This window comes from Neolamprologus multifasciatus, chromosome 7, assembly GCF_963576455.1.
Source record: "Neolamprologus multifasciatus chromosome 7, fNeoMul1.2, whole genome shotgun sequence".
Lineage (NCBI taxonomy): Eukaryota > Metazoa > Chordata > Actinopteri > Cichliformes > Cichlidae > Neolamprologus > Neolamprologus multifasciatus.
Genome location: NC_140445.1, coordinates 30,780,490 through 30,799,295, shown reverse-complemented (window position 1 = coordinate 30,799,295; position 18,806 = coordinate 30,780,490). Strand labels below are relative to the sequence as shown.

The 18,806-nt window shown below is 38.7% G+C and overlaps 1 protein-coding gene across 1 annotated transcript in view; it reads left to right on the top strand.

Moving 5' to 3' along the window:
* The window catches only part of il11ra (interleukin 11 receptor subunit alpha), a 30,635-nt gene extending 13,580 nt beyond the window's left edge, over positions 1-17,055 (top strand). The window contains exons 3-12 of the mRNA XM_085164760.1: positions 4,643-4,709; positions 6,389-6,555; positions 7,214-7,328; positions 8,108-8,268; positions 9,243-9,406; positions 9,780-9,924; positions 10,187-10,279; positions 12,319-12,421; positions 12,598-12,677; positions 13,211-17,055. Of these exons, the coding sequence (XP_085020886.1) occupies positions 4,643-4,709; positions 6,389-6,555; positions 7,214-7,328; positions 8,108-8,268; positions 9,243-9,406; positions 9,780-9,924; positions 10,187-10,279; positions 12,319-12,421; positions 12,598-12,676 (1,094 nt within the window). The 3' untranslated portion in view covers position 12,677; positions 13,211-17,055. The remainder of the gene's footprint in view (positions 1-4,642; positions 4,710-6,388; positions 6,556-7,213; positions 7,329-8,107; positions 8,269-9,242; positions 9,407-9,779; positions 9,925-10,186; positions 10,280-12,318; positions 12,422-12,597; positions 12,678-13,210) is intronic.
* Positions 17,056-18,806: the final 1,751 nt, after the last annotated feature.

The window sequence follows — 18,806 nt, the reverse complement described above, 5'->3', positions numbered from 1 at the left end:
ATTGATTACGCAGCAGTGGAGAGTGGACTTTATCAAAGTAGATGTCTTTCTGAAAGCGCTGTAACTAAGTTTAAGAATATAATCCAGCCACTGTTATCATCGTCAATGCCCTGTACCAACACAGAGCAGAGCAGCTATCTGAACGCTACCCCAACAGAGGTCGATTATCTTGTTAATAATTTCACCTCCTCACTACGTACGACTCTGGATACTGTAGCTCCAGTGAAAACTAAGGTCTCTAATCAGAAGTACCTGACCCCGTGGTATAATTCTCAAACACGTACCCTAAAGCAGATGACTCGTAATCTGGAGAGGAAATGGCGTGTCACAAATTTAGAGGATCATCATTTAGCCTGGAGAAATAGTTTGTTGCTTTATAAGAAAGCCCTCCGCAAAGCCAGAACAGCTTACTACTCATCACTGATTGAAGAAAATAAGAACAACCCCAGGTTTCTCTTCAGCACTGTAGCCAGGCTGACAAAAAGTCAGAGCTCTTTTGAGCCAACCATCCCTTTAACGTTAACTAGTGATGACTTCATGAACTTCTTCACAAATAAAATTTTTATCATTAGAGAAAAAATTACCAATAATCATCCCACAGATGTAATATTATCTACAGCTACTCTTAGTTCCATTGATGTTAAGTTAGACTCTTTTTTTCCAATCGATCTTTCTGAGTTAACTTCAATAATTACTTCCTCCAAACCATCAACGTGCCTTTTAGACCCCATTCCTACAAAACTGCTCAAAGAAGTCCTGCCATTGGTTAATTCTTCGATCTTATATATGATCAACCTATCTCTAATAATCGGCTATGTACCACAGGCCTTCAAGGTGGCTGCAGTTAAACCTTTACTCAAAAAGCCATCTCTAGACCCAGCAGTCTTAGCTAATTATAGGCCAATCTCCAACCTTCCTTTCATATCAAAAATCCTTGAAAGAGTAGTTGTCAAACAGCTAACAGATCATCTGCAGAGGAATGGTTTATTTGAAGAGTTTCAGTCAGGTTTCAGAGTTCATCACAGCACAGAAACAGCTTTATTGAAGGTTACAAATGATCTTCTTATGGCCTCTGACAGTGGACTCATCTCTGTGCTTGTCCTTCTTGACCTTAGTGCAGCATTCGATACTGTTGACCATAATATTCTATTAGAGCGATTAGAACATGCTGTAGGTATTACAGGTATTGCACTGCAGTGGTTTGTATCATATCTATCTAATAGACTCCAATTTGTGCATGTAAATGGAGAGTCCTCTTCACACACTGAGGTTAATTATGGAGTTCCACAGGGTTCGGTGCTAGGACCAATTCTGTTTACATTATACATGCTTCCCCTAGGCAGCATCATTAGAAGACATAGCATACATTTTCACTGCTATGCAGATGACACCCAGCTCTATCTGTCCATGAAGCCAGATAACACACACCAATTAGTTAAACTGCAGGAATGTCTTAAAGACATAAAGACTTGGATGGCCACTAACTTTCTGCTTCTTAACTCAGATAAAACTGAGGTCATTGTACTCGGCGCTGAAAAGCTTAGAAATATGGTATCTAACCAGATTCTTACTCTGGATGGCATTACCTTGGCCTCCAGTAACACTGTGAGGAACCTTGGAGTCATTTTTGACCAGGATATGTCCTTCAACGCACATATTAAACAAATATGTAAGACTGCGTTCTTCCATTTGCGCAACATCTCTAAAATTAGAAATATCCTGTCTCAGAGTGACACTGAAAAACTAGTTCATGCATTTATTACTTCCAGGCTAGACTACTGCAATTCATTATTATCAGGATGTCCAAAAAACTCACTGAAAAGCCTTCAGTTAATCCAAAATGCTGCAGCAAGAGTACTGACAGGGACTAGAAAGAGAGAGCATATTTCTCCTGTTTTGGCTTCCCTTCATTGGCTTCCTGTTAAATCCAGAATTGAATTCAAAATCCTGCTCCTCACATACAAGGTCTTAAATAATCAGGCCCCATCTTATCTTAATGATCTTGTAGTACCATATCACCCTATTAGAGCACTTCGCTCTCGCTCTGCAGGCCTACTTGTTGTTCCTAGAGTATTTAAAAGTAGAATGGGAGGGAGAGCCTTCAGTTTTCAGGCCCCTCTTCTGTGGAACCAGCTTCCAGTTTGGATTCAGGAGACAGACACTATCTCTACTTTTAAGATTAGGCTTAAAACCTTCCTTTTTGCTAAAGCATATAGTTAGGGCTGGACCAGGTGACCCTGAATCCTCCCTTAGTTATGCTGCAATAGATGTAGGCTGCCGGGGGATTCCCATGATGCATTGAGTTTTTCCTTTCCAGTCACCTTTCCTACTCACTATGTATTAACAGACTTCTCTGTATTGAATCGTATCTGTTATTAATCTCTGTCTCTCTTCCACAGCATGTCTTTATCCTGTCTTCCTTCTCTCACCCCAACCGGTCGCAGCAGATGGCCGCCCCTCCCTGAGCCTGGTTCTGCCGGAGGTTTCTTCCTGTTAAAAGGGAGTTTTTCCTTCCCACTGTCGCCAAAGTGCTTGCTCATAGGGGGTCATATGATTGTTGGGCTTTTCTCTGTATCTATGAAGCGCCTTGAGGCGACATTTGTTGTGATTTGGCGCTATATAAATAAAATTGAATTGAATTGAATTGAACATCGGTAGATGGTATGGCACGCCAAATCATTAAAGACTCCAGAAATGTCAGTCTGGACACCTTGGATTCTGTTCCTTCAAGTCTCTAAGACCTTGATCTAGCAATCGTAAAAGTAAAGTATTTATTTATTTTTCAGATATCTGTAGTTTTGTTTTTTGGATTTTTTTTTGTTTGAGTTTTGCCTGTACCCTTACAAGCTTTTTTTCTTTTAATGTTTCCAGGTCTTACTCATTAAGTTATGATTGAAGAGCAATTAAACTGATCAAATTAATTCAAACCGTAAATAACAAGATGCAGGCTTATTTTTATTTCCATTATTGAAACTGGAGAGCGTTTTTCTCACTTAGAAAGATACATCTAAAACTTTCAATCACAGCTCTGTTTCTAGTGTCACTCAGCTTTGTACTCTCCTCTTTGAGCATTTATCTCCTACGCTCAAAAATATAAATGCAACCACAAAGTCACTGTGGATCATTGTTCACAGCTACTAACAGCAGGAGTGCCAGTGAAAACCAAATATTAAAACTGCTGTCAGTAAAGTCGTCATCTTGAGTATGTGTCAAATTTAATTTAGGATTTACTTAGTTGGTCCCCAAAGGGCATACGCAGTTGTTATGGGAGGGGGGAAAATAATATATGTAACAACATTAAGATGCCTCTTCTTCTCCATGTGATTTCTGAACATAAAAGGAGGATTCAGCTTAATAAAACCACTTTATTCAATTTGTTACAAGATAATAAGATACAAAAAAGCTGAATTAATGGAAAATGCAGAATCACAAACCTGGCGTAGATTGTTTGCTACCAAGGGAGGAGAGGTCGGCAGGGAGTATGCATGCCTGAGTGACTGAGGTTAACATTAATGAAGGTGTGTTCGTGGCAGACTGGCAGTCAAAGTGTTTTTGTTTTTTGTTTTTGTTTTCTCCACACTGAATCTACTATAAATGCCAGCATTCACTTTTTGTAGCCAAGCTAAACATACACACAGATACTCATATACTGGAGATAGTGTATCAAGTTTGCAAATCACTACAGCCACCTCAAATATTTGCTCAGGTATACACTAGTCTTAGTATTCCTTCAAATCTGCACCACCATGCAATTCTGTGTGACAGCATGTTGTAGTTTTGCAGATTACAAAGAATATTACTGATATCGAAATTTCATATCCAGAGTCATTAGTATCCATTGTTGCTGGATTTAAATTGGAGAATGATCTTTAAAATTACAAGGTTACATCTGTATCTAATCTTACATTGTTTAATAAATAATATACCAAAAAGCCCTAAACTGTTAGGTAGCCATAGTTGTCTATGGATTAAAGCATAGCTGCAGCAAAGCTGGTGAAGAGGAGGATATCAGAGATAAAACCTAAAAAATCTCAGCAGATAAAACTAAAGTTATCTCCATTATTCAATACATTTGATAGAAATAAATACAAGTCACCGTGAAATATGTTACTGTGTCTTTGTGAAGTTAAGACTGGGAAACCAAGGTGATTTTGAGTCTTCTGTAATCAATGAGTGAGCGTTATCAACAAGAAAATTGAAGGTTCCATATTGTAGAAAGTGAACACTTTTCATAATACAGCACTTCCAAGTTTAAAACTCTCACACGACCTGTCGTACTGGCTCTTTTTGTAGAAGCCAGTACGACAGGATGTTCTCGGTATTTTGGTGAAACGTTTCACTGATCTTCTGTCCATTATTAAAAGGTTCCCAGATTGGATTTGCTGATACACAGTAACATTACTTTAATGATGGAGCAGCTTTATACTGTGTGCCAAAGTCTCCTCAGCCTGGTGTCTGCAGGATCCCTTGCCTTGTATGGTCATGTTATTGTGACACGGCAGAATATACTGTAAATGGTGCCGCTTGAATCACATTAATACAGACAATGCTGACACATGGTATGTTAGATTGTGCAATGTGCAGATACTGCAAGCCAGACAACACAGTGCTTTAATATTTTATGCGATGTCTGTGTTTGCAGTGTCAGGCGAGCAGTATGGGCACTTGGAGTCGAATGTGACACTGGCATGCAATAATTCGGAAATCAGGTAAGGAAGAAAAAAGAGCAACACACTAGCACACTTGTTGTGGTGTTTGAAATAGTTGTTCAGTATAGCATCTCCATGCATTTGCACGCAGAGCAGAGGTTTTGATGATATTAATTTATATACTGAATAACTGTTAGACTCATTGTTTTTCTTAGTTATTTTCTTACTCAGAAGGTTCATTTTTAATGTTGGTGTCAAAAGAAGTTTGCCATAGTCCCCAGTGTCATCGGCCTAGAAACCAGTTTGCGACCATCTGTTAACTACCAGTCATTAGGGAAGCTGTTTCGAGAGTGGTTGCTGGAGTGTGCTGTGAAATCAATCGCTAAGCCTCAGTCATATTGGCTTAAGGCCAGTCAGTCACTGGTAACCACTGGTCGCTGGGGAATTGTGCGTGTATTCCCAGAGCGGTTGCAGGAAATTGCTTGCTTTTGCCAGGTTAAATTAATTGCAAAGAAGTACATGTTAATGCCCCCAAAACCTCCTCTGATTACTTTGGTCACTTCAGTTTGCTGCTATTTCCTGTAGTATGTAGGGTAGACATCGAATTGACACACAAAGACTTGCCACTTACTTGCTAAGATGCAGTGCAAATCAGGAAAATATAATGTTGCACCTTTTTAAATGTGCTGTTTTCAGCTGTAAAGCACAATTTTTCAAGTTTTACTACCATTTGGTGGTTTGGTGCAGATAGGCCAGGGTCTTGGGTGAAACATGGGTGAATCCGGCAATCCTCTAGCAACCAAAGCAATCACAAGGAGGTTTTTAGTGCTCCTTCCTCAACCAATTTTAGCCAACAACCACTTGCCAGCCAATAGGAATATATTTTTCACTAGTGACTGGAGGTTGCCAAGTGGTCTTTAGGCCTGCTTGACCAAGGCCTTAATTACAATAAAGAAACTTAACAGCAGATATCTTACTTAAAATAAAAGCCAGTAAGCTATGCAGAGATGAGACAAAAATAAGATACTACACATAACTGAAGCATAATGCCAGCAAATTCCATCAGAAGAGATTCTGAAGAATTAGTTGATTATATGAACATACTGTATACTGTGTCATCCACAGGACTATAGAAACCTTATCTTTTTATGGCATATACCCAATTGTTCAAATGGTTAGTCTCAGGTATATTCATGCCTTTACTCTACTGCTAAAAGTGTTCATTGTCCTGTAGTGTGTGTATTGTATGGGCCTTCATCCTGTTTTTGTCGTGCTTGAGTAAAGCACTGGCGTGTTTAACAGTAGTTTTCTGCCCATACAGTTACTATTAGCTTCAATAGCTGCAAGTTAACAGTTAACTTTACTTGCACCTTTTTGGTCATAATGAAGCTAAATAATGTACATGACTTCATATGAATAAGGACGGCTTCTTAATGGCATCAACAAACTGTGCATTTTGTTATTGTTTGACTTACATAGCAGAAGAAAGTAGTGTGTTGCTCAAAAAAAGTAATAAGATGTACTTCTTTATTTTAAACAAAAGGGGGGCTGGCACAATAAAAATGAATGTAATATAACCTGCACTGATGTTGTGTTAGTTGTAGTTTCTTTATAAATGAATGTTTTAACATGTATGTTTTTGATATTAGGTGCTTACTGTTATTGTTCTAATCTAGGATTGGAGTTAAGATAAAGTCCTCTAAAGCATAATAACCAAAGTCTAACATGTCCCTGACTAGGTTACCTGTGTCGTGGCATCTCCGCCACAGCACAGTGTTACCATGGCATCAAGTGACACCAAATGGAAGCTTAGTCCTGCTGCGTGTCAACCATTCAGCGCAGGGCACCTACAGCTGCTATGACAACAGTGGGCGGCTCCTCCGTTCTATAAAACTGAGGCTGGGCCGTAAGTGTTCCTGTGACTTGTTAAGCTTGCTCTTAATTTATGGGTTAGCACCATTAAAAAGGTCTGTTCTGTATCTAGTCTTTTGGCATGGGACTGCAGCCTTCAAAAATTCAGTTTTCTAAGCAGAAACCTGCTTGCATCCCTGTGTTACAGGCCTCATGTATACAGTAAGCCTCCCAATCCCCTACAGATCTTAGAGGAAGTTTATGTTTGTGCCCCTGAGAAATTCTCATCTCTTTTACAAATTTATCTCAACATGTTTTTATTTCCCTCTGGATCTGCATTTTTAATGAAGGAATTTAACAGGACAACTTCCTGAAACAGTGATAATCAGAGCACCAATGCTGGTCTTCAGAGGAAACTGGTCTTATCGGTCATCAATTAGACAAAGCCCTCCACTTCCTATAACTGTCTTGCACAGGAAGCATCTCCCTAAGTAGGCTTCCTTTTGAAGTTCAGGGAATTTTTCCATGGTACTGGTCATTCAATATTTTGGTTAATGTGCAGGAAACTAGGGCACAGACACCGAGCTGTTAATGTTAGACTTGAAGATAAGCCATATAAGCTTTAAAAAATATAACAACTTATAACAGAGCTCTGAAAAACATTACTCCCTTTCTATCCTGAAAATAATCTATGCCTTACTACTGTTCCCCAGATCCCCCTGGGCGGCTGACCATTTCCTGTCAAGTGCCCAATCACACACATGTTCGCTGCTCCTGGGTAGAAACTGTAAAGACCTTTCTGCCAGCAGAGTATAATGCCTCCTTCAGGTAAGAGCTAGTTACTGCACAGAGTTGAATTTTGAATGCAGTGTGTATAGTTTGAGTAGTATGCTAATATATAGTATATATCAAATTATCCTTCTTTGAGTCTGCCGTTCTTCCTCCAACTTGTCATGTGGCTCTTAAGCTGGGCACGCATACTTTTGCAAACTGTAGTGTTCTCAAACAGGAAACAATACACTTAAAGTGTTTTCATGGACTGCAGTAGACACTAGCAGGAACAAGACTGACTCTTAAGGACTGCTGAGTAAAGATTAGACATTCAGCTGGTGGACAATTCAACAAATAAATAATAAGTGTAAACAAATACAGTCAAAATATGACTTTTCTACTCTGAGATGTAAGCATACTGAAGCACTGAACCACAAAAGGGTATTAGATCTGTTACCTTTTTGCTGTTGAGGTAAATAATTTCACTTGTGCCATTGTCATTTCTGTTCTTTTTATCTTTTGTCTCACTGGTAAATGTTTGGCACACTTTTCACACAATTCTTATTGGGAAACACTAGAAGACACTGATTCTTAATAATTTATCTGGAATTTACAGACCACACACTTCACAGCTTTATCTGGTCACTGTAAACACCATAAGCATTGGCGGAACAGACTCTCAGAGCTGACATGTACACACTACATTTATATCAGCCTGACATTTATTTAGAGGCTTCAGTATTGAGCTGTGGTGAATTGGTTGTACTATTTTGCTGTTTTTAGCACATATTTCAGTTGTCATTAACTCTAAATAGCATTTTTTGTGTGTTTTTAAGCAATGGTAAAGAGTGGAGCCCATGCATCGTGGACGTCACCCAGAAGCACTGCGATGTAGTTCACCCTGCTTTCTGGCAGCCCATCCATACCCTTAGAATCACAGAGACGAATGCGCTTGGGTCTAAGAATACAACCGCCAGTGTTAAATTACACGAGCTATGTAAGATCACGCTAAACACACTTGTGTAATATAGACCTCATATATACATTACATTTTAAGGATTTTTTTCCCATTTCCAAAATATTACCTGCATTATGAATAAACACACAAAACAAATTCTGGGAACACAAAGTGGAATTTCACACATGCACAGGTAAAGTTAAAGCAAACTGGTTTGTACAGAAGATGCATCATGATATCTAATGACAGCCATCTGTCTTTGTTTCTGCTGTTATGACCATGCCTTTGGGATTCTCATATTATGACCTAATTCATCCTGTTTTGCTGCATCACTGTCTACATTTTCACTGCTCTCGAATAGAGGCGTTCATAGCTGTTTGAGATCTGTGAATGGCCATTAGATCAGGGGTGTCAAACTCAAATACACAGTGGGCCAAAATTCAAAACTGGAACAAAGTCGCGGGCTAACGTTAATATTTATTGAAATATATTTATTCCTCCAGATATAAGAATGAATCTTTTCTTATGGACTCAAACAGGTTTTGCTGAAAAACTGAATATGGAACAAGCAAAGCTTAATACTAAACAATATATATATTAGCTGTATAATACCAGTAGGCCAGCTCTGATAGTAATTTGGCATGGCTTCGCGGGCCAAATGTAATTAGGTTGAGCCAGAGTTTGACACCTATGCATTAGATGTTGTTCACCATTTTTTCCATTCTCTGCATTTTGTTTAACACACAGGTGAGGGCATTATTTAAAACAATGACAATATTTAATGGATAGTTAGTGAAATCATTGAAGTTAAATTGGATTCATTGTACCAGTTGTACCAGGTCATGATTTTGTTTCAACATACTTTATTTCATTAACGTCATTATTTTAGAGTTTTTGATCACCAATAGTGACATCAAAGTAAAACAGCATGAGAGATTTTGTATGTTTTTTGCCCAGTGAAAATAACAAAATATAATACTTAATCAAATTTTATTTAATCCTGTGTTTTCCAGTAAAACCAGACCCTCCAGAGTCAGTGTTGGTGAAGGAACTTGAAGGGTATCCAAAGAAGCTACTGATCTCATGGAGATTTCCCTCTTCCTGGCCCCAGCATGATGCTTTTCCTTTGATATTTCATATCAGATATAGGCCACAGGGCTCTATTTTCTGGTCAGAGGTTCGTAGGCAAGACTGTTGATTTCACTTCAATGTCGATGGGGTTGTAGTTAGGAATAAACTTGAACATGTACATTGGAGAAAATATAACAAATGTTTCAAATATTTTACCAGCAGTTAAAAATAATTTTTTGATTTCCAACTGATAAAGCACAACTTTCTGCTTTTATATACTGAGATAAAACATTAAAAGCCGCACAACTGTTTCAATGTTTTTGTTTTGGTAGGTCACAGCTAAACACAAGGGGGGAAGTGTTGGTCATGAACTTCTGCATTGCGGTTTCTTTGTTTTAACTTTCTAAGTTGACTGCTACCATCTTGTTTGTGTGTGTGTGTGCTCCTTCCCTGACATGTTTCTCTCTCTTTTTAACCAGATTTACTCTTTGGATAATTCAATTGTAATATGGGACGCTCTGGCAGGCCACCTTCACCAGGTTCAGGTGCGAACCCGTGATGAAATTAACGCGGAGAGCCAATGGAGTGAATGGTCTCCTCTGCTACTCGGCAGGCCCTGGGAAGGTAAGAGGAAAAATTAAAGTAGTCCGTATCAGTCATTTTATTTTGAGAGCAAATTTACGATCCAAAAAGCGATCAATAAATTAAGGCATTATATAGATTTGATTAAAAGGTAACACAATCAAATAATTATCTTTAAATACACTTAAAGTTGAATCACATTCAGTTAAGAGTAGTATTAGAACTTTTATTAAAGGCTTTGTACTATTCCTGTTTACTGACTAAAGTAAAAAAAACTTACTCTGGGCCTGTGTTTGCCTTACAGACTATACCACCCCTGAGCCTGATGTGGAACCAGAGGACATCTTTACTCTCCCAACCAAATCAAAGCCTGAAGCCTCCACTCCAAAGTCACGCGGTAAGACACCAAAAGAAAACTGTTATTACAATCAGATATGTTGGGGGTAAACTAGAGTGCAGCTAATGTCACTAGATTAGTACTACACCACCTAGGTTGCCACCACAATTACCACAACCCCTTTTAGCACTACTAATATTAGACCTGCTCTGTAACAGTTGCTATTATCGTTTCATTACTAAGTAATTTTAACCATAAATGATTTTCATTTATTAGCATGTTTTAGCAGCAGGTAGCACAACAGTGTAGCAGCTCAAATCTTGGATCAGTTCTCGCATACTGATGTTTCTTGATTGTTTTTTTTCCGCTCTCCCTCCGTCTAGACTTTACTCAGTTATCTTCAACAGCTGAGAAGCTGAGGCATTATTTACAGTTATTAGAGGAATTAAACACATAGCAGTAGAATGAAAATTATGTTTATATATGCATTTTACTTTCCCATAGCACTTAGAAAGGTCTTTCTGGTTCTTTGACCCAATAGCCCCTTGAATTAGTGTGGATGGCCTGACCTTATGTTTTGTAAAAGTTTTACAAAACACAAGACATTTTTAACTCGAGAGTCCCAGACTCCGGGTTAGGTTCGGAGAGTAGTCTGGCACTTAGTTGTGGTCGTCAAACTTAAGGGTAAGAGGCTTGGGGATGCGTTAATGTCTGCGATGTCATCACAAAGACAGCCAATTATACATTTCCCTTGTGTGCATGTGTGGTCCTCTTCCTCCCCCTCACACATAGCATTGGGTAGACAGCAGTCACTGTGGAGGAAATACTACTATCAGAGAACAATTTTTAGCCAAAATATGAGCACCTCTTGTCCAAGTGATTTTAAGTGCACTCGACACTGCACTTACTCCAGTTTCCAGTAACACGCCCAACAAGTTTGAAGTGGATCAGATGAACAGTTACTGAGATAGAGGGGAAAAAAGAGAAATATGTTTTTTTAATGATGTAGGTGTCCTTCAGTGTATCTATTGGGCCTTTTTGAGCATAAATTAGATGAAAATGATTGAAAACCACTGAACCATGCGAATCATAGCCTAATAAGCGCAAGACGAGATGTTTTTACCTTGTGTTTTGGTGGCGTTGAGAAGGCTCATCGGGCATTGATGCAGCAGCAATCTCTAGGAAGGCATTTATTATGGTTATTACTTGTTACTTGATAGAACAGTGCAAGTAGCTTGTGCCTGGCTTCATCACCAAATTACATATAATTGCAGTAATTGGCACCTGTGGGATGTCATGTTTTCTACGATGCTGTGTGCACACTGGATGAAAGCAAAGTACATGGCAAGCTCAGGTATACGTGGGAAAAAAACAGAGTTAAAAGCAGCCTGCAGCTGCAAGCATGCCGTCTAAAATATACACATGCAGGATACGCACAACAAGTATACACCCACCCACACGCAGTATATACAAGGAGACAACTCCAGGTTTGGCAGTGGAGGACAGGCTAAAAGCCTGTGACTGGTGCTGTTGGATTATTTAAACTGGTGTCCTGTGAAGCAGATGTCTTCTTCTATTTGTGTCAGCGTGTGAGAGAAAGCACTGTCGTTTGCAGATGTGCTCATAAATCACCTTTTAATGCTGTCAGTGATATGCACTTTTGCATTTTCGTTTTTGGATGTGTTGGTACTTTTACAGTTCAGGGTGATGTTTTCTCTCATTTGTGTATGTGAAAGCGAGTTGTTTACTCCTCTCAGTATAATAAATGCATGTTTGGGTGAAAAGCCATAATGGCAGATTTCAAATTAGCTTCTCACCAGGGAGTAATTAAATCCAGGAACACACACAGCTTTTTTTCTTTCCATTTTTGTCTCACATAGATGTGTAAACTTCTTTTTTTTTCTCCCCATGTTATGCCAATTTGGACTTTTATTGTATTTATTTCACTGCACTTTTACATCTGCTTATTCCATCATGTGTGCGTTCGTCTCTCTGCAAGGTCCTGTGTGAATTCTGTCATCTGTCCTTCTCTGTACCTCCCACCCTGCTTGTTTTGCTGAACCTCCCTTCTCCTCTGCTCCTCTTCTCTTCCCACCCAGGTTCTAAACACGGGGATGAAGGTAATTTAGGTCTGGTGATTCTCCTGGTTTTGTTCTCTGTGGTCATCCTCACCACCATCTTTTCCCTCATCTTTGTTGTGTGGTAAGAAAAATACACACACAGGCATATCCCACATCCACAGGCCATGACTGTGTGGTCTGTGTCTCTGTTTTAGTTTGAGTAACATTTTTTTTCTTTGTTTCTTTTTTTTTTTGGATAGCCTGGCATTCTTAAAGTTTTTGTCAGTCAGTGTTGATGGTTTCATTTTGTATATCCAGGATGAGACAGAGGCGACGTGATCATGCCACCAAACAAGAGCTCACCTCTATGGTCAAGATGAAGTCCATCCCAATCTAATGTAAGAAACTGTTATTATTTTTTTAGAGGCTTTTTGCCATTTATTTTCCCCCCTTACATAAACTGTGCTGCATATATGAACATACCTGGCTGTTTTTGTGTTTAGATGAGCACATTTGGGAGTTTTGACAGTTTCAGACATTTCACTGGTGAACAGATTCTGTGGCAAGGAGATAATTAAACTCCTAATTAAACGTCACTTCTTTCTAAATGCCCTCAAAAGAGCACTAAGCTAGTGAGCCACTGCCTAAAGAAGAACCAAAATGGTTCAAAAGAATGCTATAAACAACATTCAGACAACCCTTCAGATAGCTAGCCAACTTGTGATTATAAGGCTAACACACACACACACACACACACACACACACAGATTATAACCCTCTAAGCATGGCTGCATATCTGTCATCTAACTCTGCTATTTAGATCTGTGCTTTTGTAAAACCTTTTTCCCTCCTGCTTCCCTCTACTCTGCTCTCCTTCATGTGCTCCCTTCCCATCTTCATTTTTCATCAGCTTTTTCTCCTCTCATCTCAGGTTAATTTGAAACATCTTCAACCCATCAGCCCCTTCTGGAGTTTCACCAGTGAGTCAGCCTGTACCATTCCCCGCTGTTAACATGCTGACCATCCATATTTGGCTACATTAACCACAGAGCATCATTCAAGAGTCCATCCAGAATCCAAGGCAGCAGGAACTAACTCATGTAAAGAACTTGACAAAGTAAGGTCATTACCAGTTTATATCGGCTGACTGATGGGCAGTTTTTTGAAAGATTTTTTGAAAGACATATTCAGTGACTACAAGTGCACTACCCATAATGCAACATGAGACTCCTACCTGCCGTCCATGGGTATAGGGACAGTCCTCTTCACTTCAGCAATGCTCACTACTACACATGACTGTAGGAGCGACACTGCACAGGGACATTTGAGTTCACTCATAACCAGTGCTCTGTCAAGTCTCCCCAAACATTTTTTTTTTAACTTTTAAGCAACAAATAAGGAAAAACAAGTGCAGCTGCCAAACAGGAGCAAAGGGGAACATTGTTTCTGGAAGAACTCGTCACCCAGAACTCCTCACACTCTCAATCACTGTGAGAGGTAACACATATAGCGTGTGTTCATTCTCACCTCGACTGATTGACCGACTCAATGCTGTGAAGGAAGCAACACTTCTGCTAATTTCTGTGCGTGTCTGATGCCAAAGAAGCAATGACGGGCATTATGGGCTCAGGTGGGAGGCAGGGAGCAACCTGTCACCTGCTACTGGCACGAGGGAGAATATGGACATAGAGAATGTGGTCTGGGGTTTAATAGACTTTGTTTCATTTATGACAAGTGATTTTATGTTGCATGATATCCCTGCTGTGTTGTCTGGCATATTAGGTAAAGGTTTTGTTTCTTTTGTTGTAGTTCTTCCTGTCCATCCATTCACTGTTTCTAAATGTGTGCAAATGAAAGACTCGCATAAGAGAAAGAGGGAAAGATACTGGCCTTTCACAGATCACCAGCATTATGAAAATACATGGATTCTTTGTCATCTAGAGAATATTGGAGCATACATATTCAGCTGTTTTGTCTAGATTCCAATAATAATAACCCCAGGGTCATTGTGTTTAAACAAAAATGGGAGTGTGTTTTGTTCAGATTCATTATTAAGTCAAACCATGAAATCATAAAAAAAAGAGGAAAGTAGTAAATCTGAAAAGCTGGAACTTAAAATTTAATTGGAATAGATGAAAATTGTTGTCATAAACTGACTGGTGTGGTCAGCCAAAGACAAAATATGACATAATGAGGCCATTAAAAAAAGATCATGTTTTTTATTGGGTTTTTTTAAAATAAATTACAAGATTAGAGTGATGTTACTAATGAAATGAGGACAAAGGTTTAGATCAAAAGGGGCCCTCAAAGGGCCTTTGAGGGGACAAAAGCAAAAAGTGCTACAAAGTAGCTTGCTTTATTTTAACACGAAACATGGAAAGTGATGCATAAAGTGCTGCATTTGATATCATTAGGAACAATGTGCGTACTCGCACGCCTCATATCTGTACATACACGAGAGAGGTGCATTCTGGGTGGTTACTACGGTCTTGTTCACCATAGTAACTAACATCGAAAGGGGTACGCAGCACTAGGCTTTCACTGCAGTTAGTAAAATGAATGTAAACGATGGTTTTAGGATGCTGATTTTTCTTGGGGGTTTTTGTTTGTTTTTTTAGGGGACATTTGGGGAGAGGAAATAAACAGTGGGGCATTGGCACAGATCAAATAGTTGCCATCAACTGCAGAGATTGTACAAATGTAAGAACCACCTGCATCAGCTGCTCAGTTAACCTTTGAGTTTATGAGGTAGATCAGTGCATGCTGGGCGGTGGTGGAGATGAGCACGCACGCAATAAACTGACAAGAGTAACCCTCGCTCACTGTACATCTGTCTCAAAACCCATCGCCTCATGGAAAACACTCGATTTCTGGGTGGCCAACACTTAAAAATACCTCCGATACAGCTTGTCTGCTTTAGTCCTGCTTTTCACACCTGTGCCTATAAACCTTGTGTCCTGCTAGCTTTGCACCACAGATGGAATCGAGAGGCTCTTCTGCTTGAGAAGCAATTTTTCTTTCTTTCTTTCTTTCTGCTGGTTTGGTTGTTACATTCTGCTCATCTAAGGCTGTGTAGTTTCTTTTGCTGGCTGTCATTTCAGAAACACAAGCTGCATCTAAGTCAAACTTTTTTTTTTGTTTTTCCCAGTTTGGCAACTGTATTGTCTCTCAAGCTAGCTCCACATATTATGCATGGATCCAGTTGAAGCTTTTTTGTATATTATTGTATATCAAACTTAAAAAAATGCATACCTATGTTATATGTGATGTTTATATGTAAGGAAAAAACATAATCTTTGGGGTAGGTTGAAAGACATGGTTTAGCTCAGTCTTGTGTTAAGGACATTTCCTTTTAATAAATCTGTCCTTCTACACAAATATTACATCGGTAAATACATTACATGCTCCCTGTCAATCACTCTAGGTCAATACTAAAACTGATTGGACGAATTGGAAGTGAATACAGTGTCAATGAAGGGAGACTTCAATAGTATTAATAGCCTGAGCTAAGCCATTTCTTGTGAGTCTTCCCAGCATTGTGTATGTGTGTGTTTTTCCCCCCAGTTATATGAAGCTGTGTTACTGTACGATTACTGTATGGACAACGTGTTTACTGAGTTAGTCCTTATCCAATGTTTAATTCCTTTTTTTTTTAATAGAACCACAAATGGATGTTTTCTTTTCACTGACACTCTCCTTCCTCCATTCTGGTGGCAACATTCACAAAGACAGTGAAATATTTTAAAAATTATTCACAGAGTCAATTTGAGAACCCGACCTTTACTTCCTTTTTAAATTGTGTTCCAGTAAACTCGGGGCTCTGATGGATGTGAGATATAAAAGGATGCATTCTGAGCTTTTGTACTAGAATGTGCACACAAATTTGATTTTAATTTCTTCTGGGTTTTTTTTTCTTTTAAATATTACTATTGGTGCAATGAATGTCATCTTTTTGTCATTTAAAACAATCTTTGTAGCTGAATCTTTGTATAGTAAATTCTTTTTCTTATGCTTGTCTTGTCCTTCCAAGGTCCAGTCAAAAAAAAAACTTTAATCAAGAGTGAACCCACTACCTGCTCTCTGTGTGACTTTTATACTAAATATTCAGTTTTATAAGGCCAAATTAGGAATTTAAAAAAGATGGTAAATATAACATAGAAGCCACTTTGCCATAATTGCTGGATTTACAGGTAATAAAGTTAATATTTTTTCCAATCTACACAGTAATGTAAAAGTGAAATACCTGTTTTAAATATATTTTTATGATAAATATTCAAAGTAAACTTTGATAAATTGTATAAACCATCCATCAGATTCAATTTTCCGGGCACAGTGCCATATGTTTTAAAAGGCGCCTATAAATAAGATGTGTTTTTACTATTACTATTATTATTATTATCATTATTATTGTTATATCCGTGACTGTTGTTCACCCTGTCTATTTTGTTTTTAAGGGTTCAATGTGACATGTTTTCTGTAAGTGTATGCCTATGGAGTTCTTTCTCTGTCTTTCTTGGTGTTTTTGTTATTTGTTTTGTTTTTTTCTGTGTAGACAAACTTCATTTACAGTCTATGTTCCTCTGCGATATGTGACAGTTAGAGGAGCCTGTTGATTTTTAGTTCTTGCAACTCAGATGAAACTCAGGCATCCATTCTCAGATGTACATAGTCATTTTTGTTTCCTTGTGTTCAACAAATATCACCATAAGCTGTTTTTTTTTTTCTTCCTTCCTGTCCTGGTGTCTGTGAAATTAAAAAAAAAACTATTTTATCACACTTCTATTCCTTTTTTTTCTCTTTTGTTTCCCATGAAAATTCAATGTTATGGTTCACTAACCTTTTGTCCGTAGTTTCCATTATCTTTTCAGTACAGCTGTGCATTTGTTTTATAAAGTTTATCTACTTCCTTGTGTATCACAGTTTATTCTTTGGTTGTTTGATGGAAAACAAAATCCAATTGTCTAGAGTTACTCAAAAACAAAAGATGTTTGTTATTGTTTGGTCCTTTGCATTGTGTAAAAGCTGAAAGAATTTCCCCTTAAGGCCTTTTCTCTTTGAGGCAGTTTCTGACGTCTAAATGCTTAAGCTACCTTTTCTTGTCTTCGTGACAAGGAATTTTAAGATTAATAATTAGAAGGAAATAACTCCGATATTCTGATCACACTTTGACAACAGTCTTATTTGTGGTGCAGGGGGGTTTAGCGCAAAGATACTTTGTCATAGCCAGACAATGGCACCAGGTAGTGCTACTAATAAAGTCAAAGAAGGGTGATGAATATCTCTACACCGTGTAAGGAAATATAACATAAAAGGCAATGTTTGTGGTGCAAATAAGACAAGTCTTCATTGTGGCTCTCAGTGCTTCTGTTTATGCCTACCATAACAGCCGTACATTATAGCTCGGAAACCTTTGATATTTAAATCTTATAGTGTACTCGGTGCAGTCGGGCGTGACACTCAGCCAAATAAAGAGCTATAATCTTGGTGATAAAAGGAAAAAAATGCACGGATTCATTTTCCAATCTGCGCTTCTGTTTGAGCAGTGTAAATCATCAAGTATAAACGTACTGTGAGTGGAATACACACAGTATTGCATTAGCACATTAGCACAAGGGCTTTGTACTGACCCTATAGGTCAGTTTAAGACAATACCACTTAGAAAGATAAAAGCTGTTATTGCTCGTGTTTGCCATCGTTAGTTTATAAATGGAGGTAACTGTCTTATGTTACCAACAGTGAGCTTTGCCAAGTAAGCATTTTGGTTAATGTATCTCAGACCAGACAATTACTGTATATGCTTAGTGTTTCATAGCTGTGCACTCAACTGTGCTTAACGAGGGATCTTAGAACATTTATTCCACCAGACATGCACTGTGAAGCAGGATTTTGTCTCCGGTAATGTCAGGGTTAACCTTGGGTTTTTAGGACTATGAAGGTAGTTCGTTTCTTATCAGGGTATGTCACTACAGTAACTTATGCTGGAGAAGGGCCCTGAAAAAGTCAACAATCCTTCACAGATACAAACATTCACAAGCAGTTTTGAACCAAACTTCCTTTGTGAGGTTTGAACCCAGAATCTCCTTGCTCTAAGGTGACAGTACTAACCACTGAACCAAAGTCTTATTAATTCAATTCAATTCAATTCAATTCAATTCAATTTTATTTATATAGCGCCAAATCACAACAAATGTCGCCTCAAGGCGCTTCATAGATACAGAGAAAAGCCCAACAATCATATGACCCCCTATGAGCAAGCACTTTGGCGACAGTGGGAAGGAAAAACTCCCTTTTAACAGGAAGAAACCTCCGGCAGAACCAGGCTCAGGGAGGGGCGGCCATCTGCTGCGACCGGTTGGGGTGAGAGAAAGAAGACAGGATAAAAGACATGCTGTGGAAGAGAGACAGAGATTAATAACAGATATGATTCAATACAGAGAGGTCTGTTAACACATAGTGAGTGAGAAAGGTGACTGGAAAGGAAAAACTCAATGCATCATGGGAATCCCCCGGCAGCCTACATCTATTGC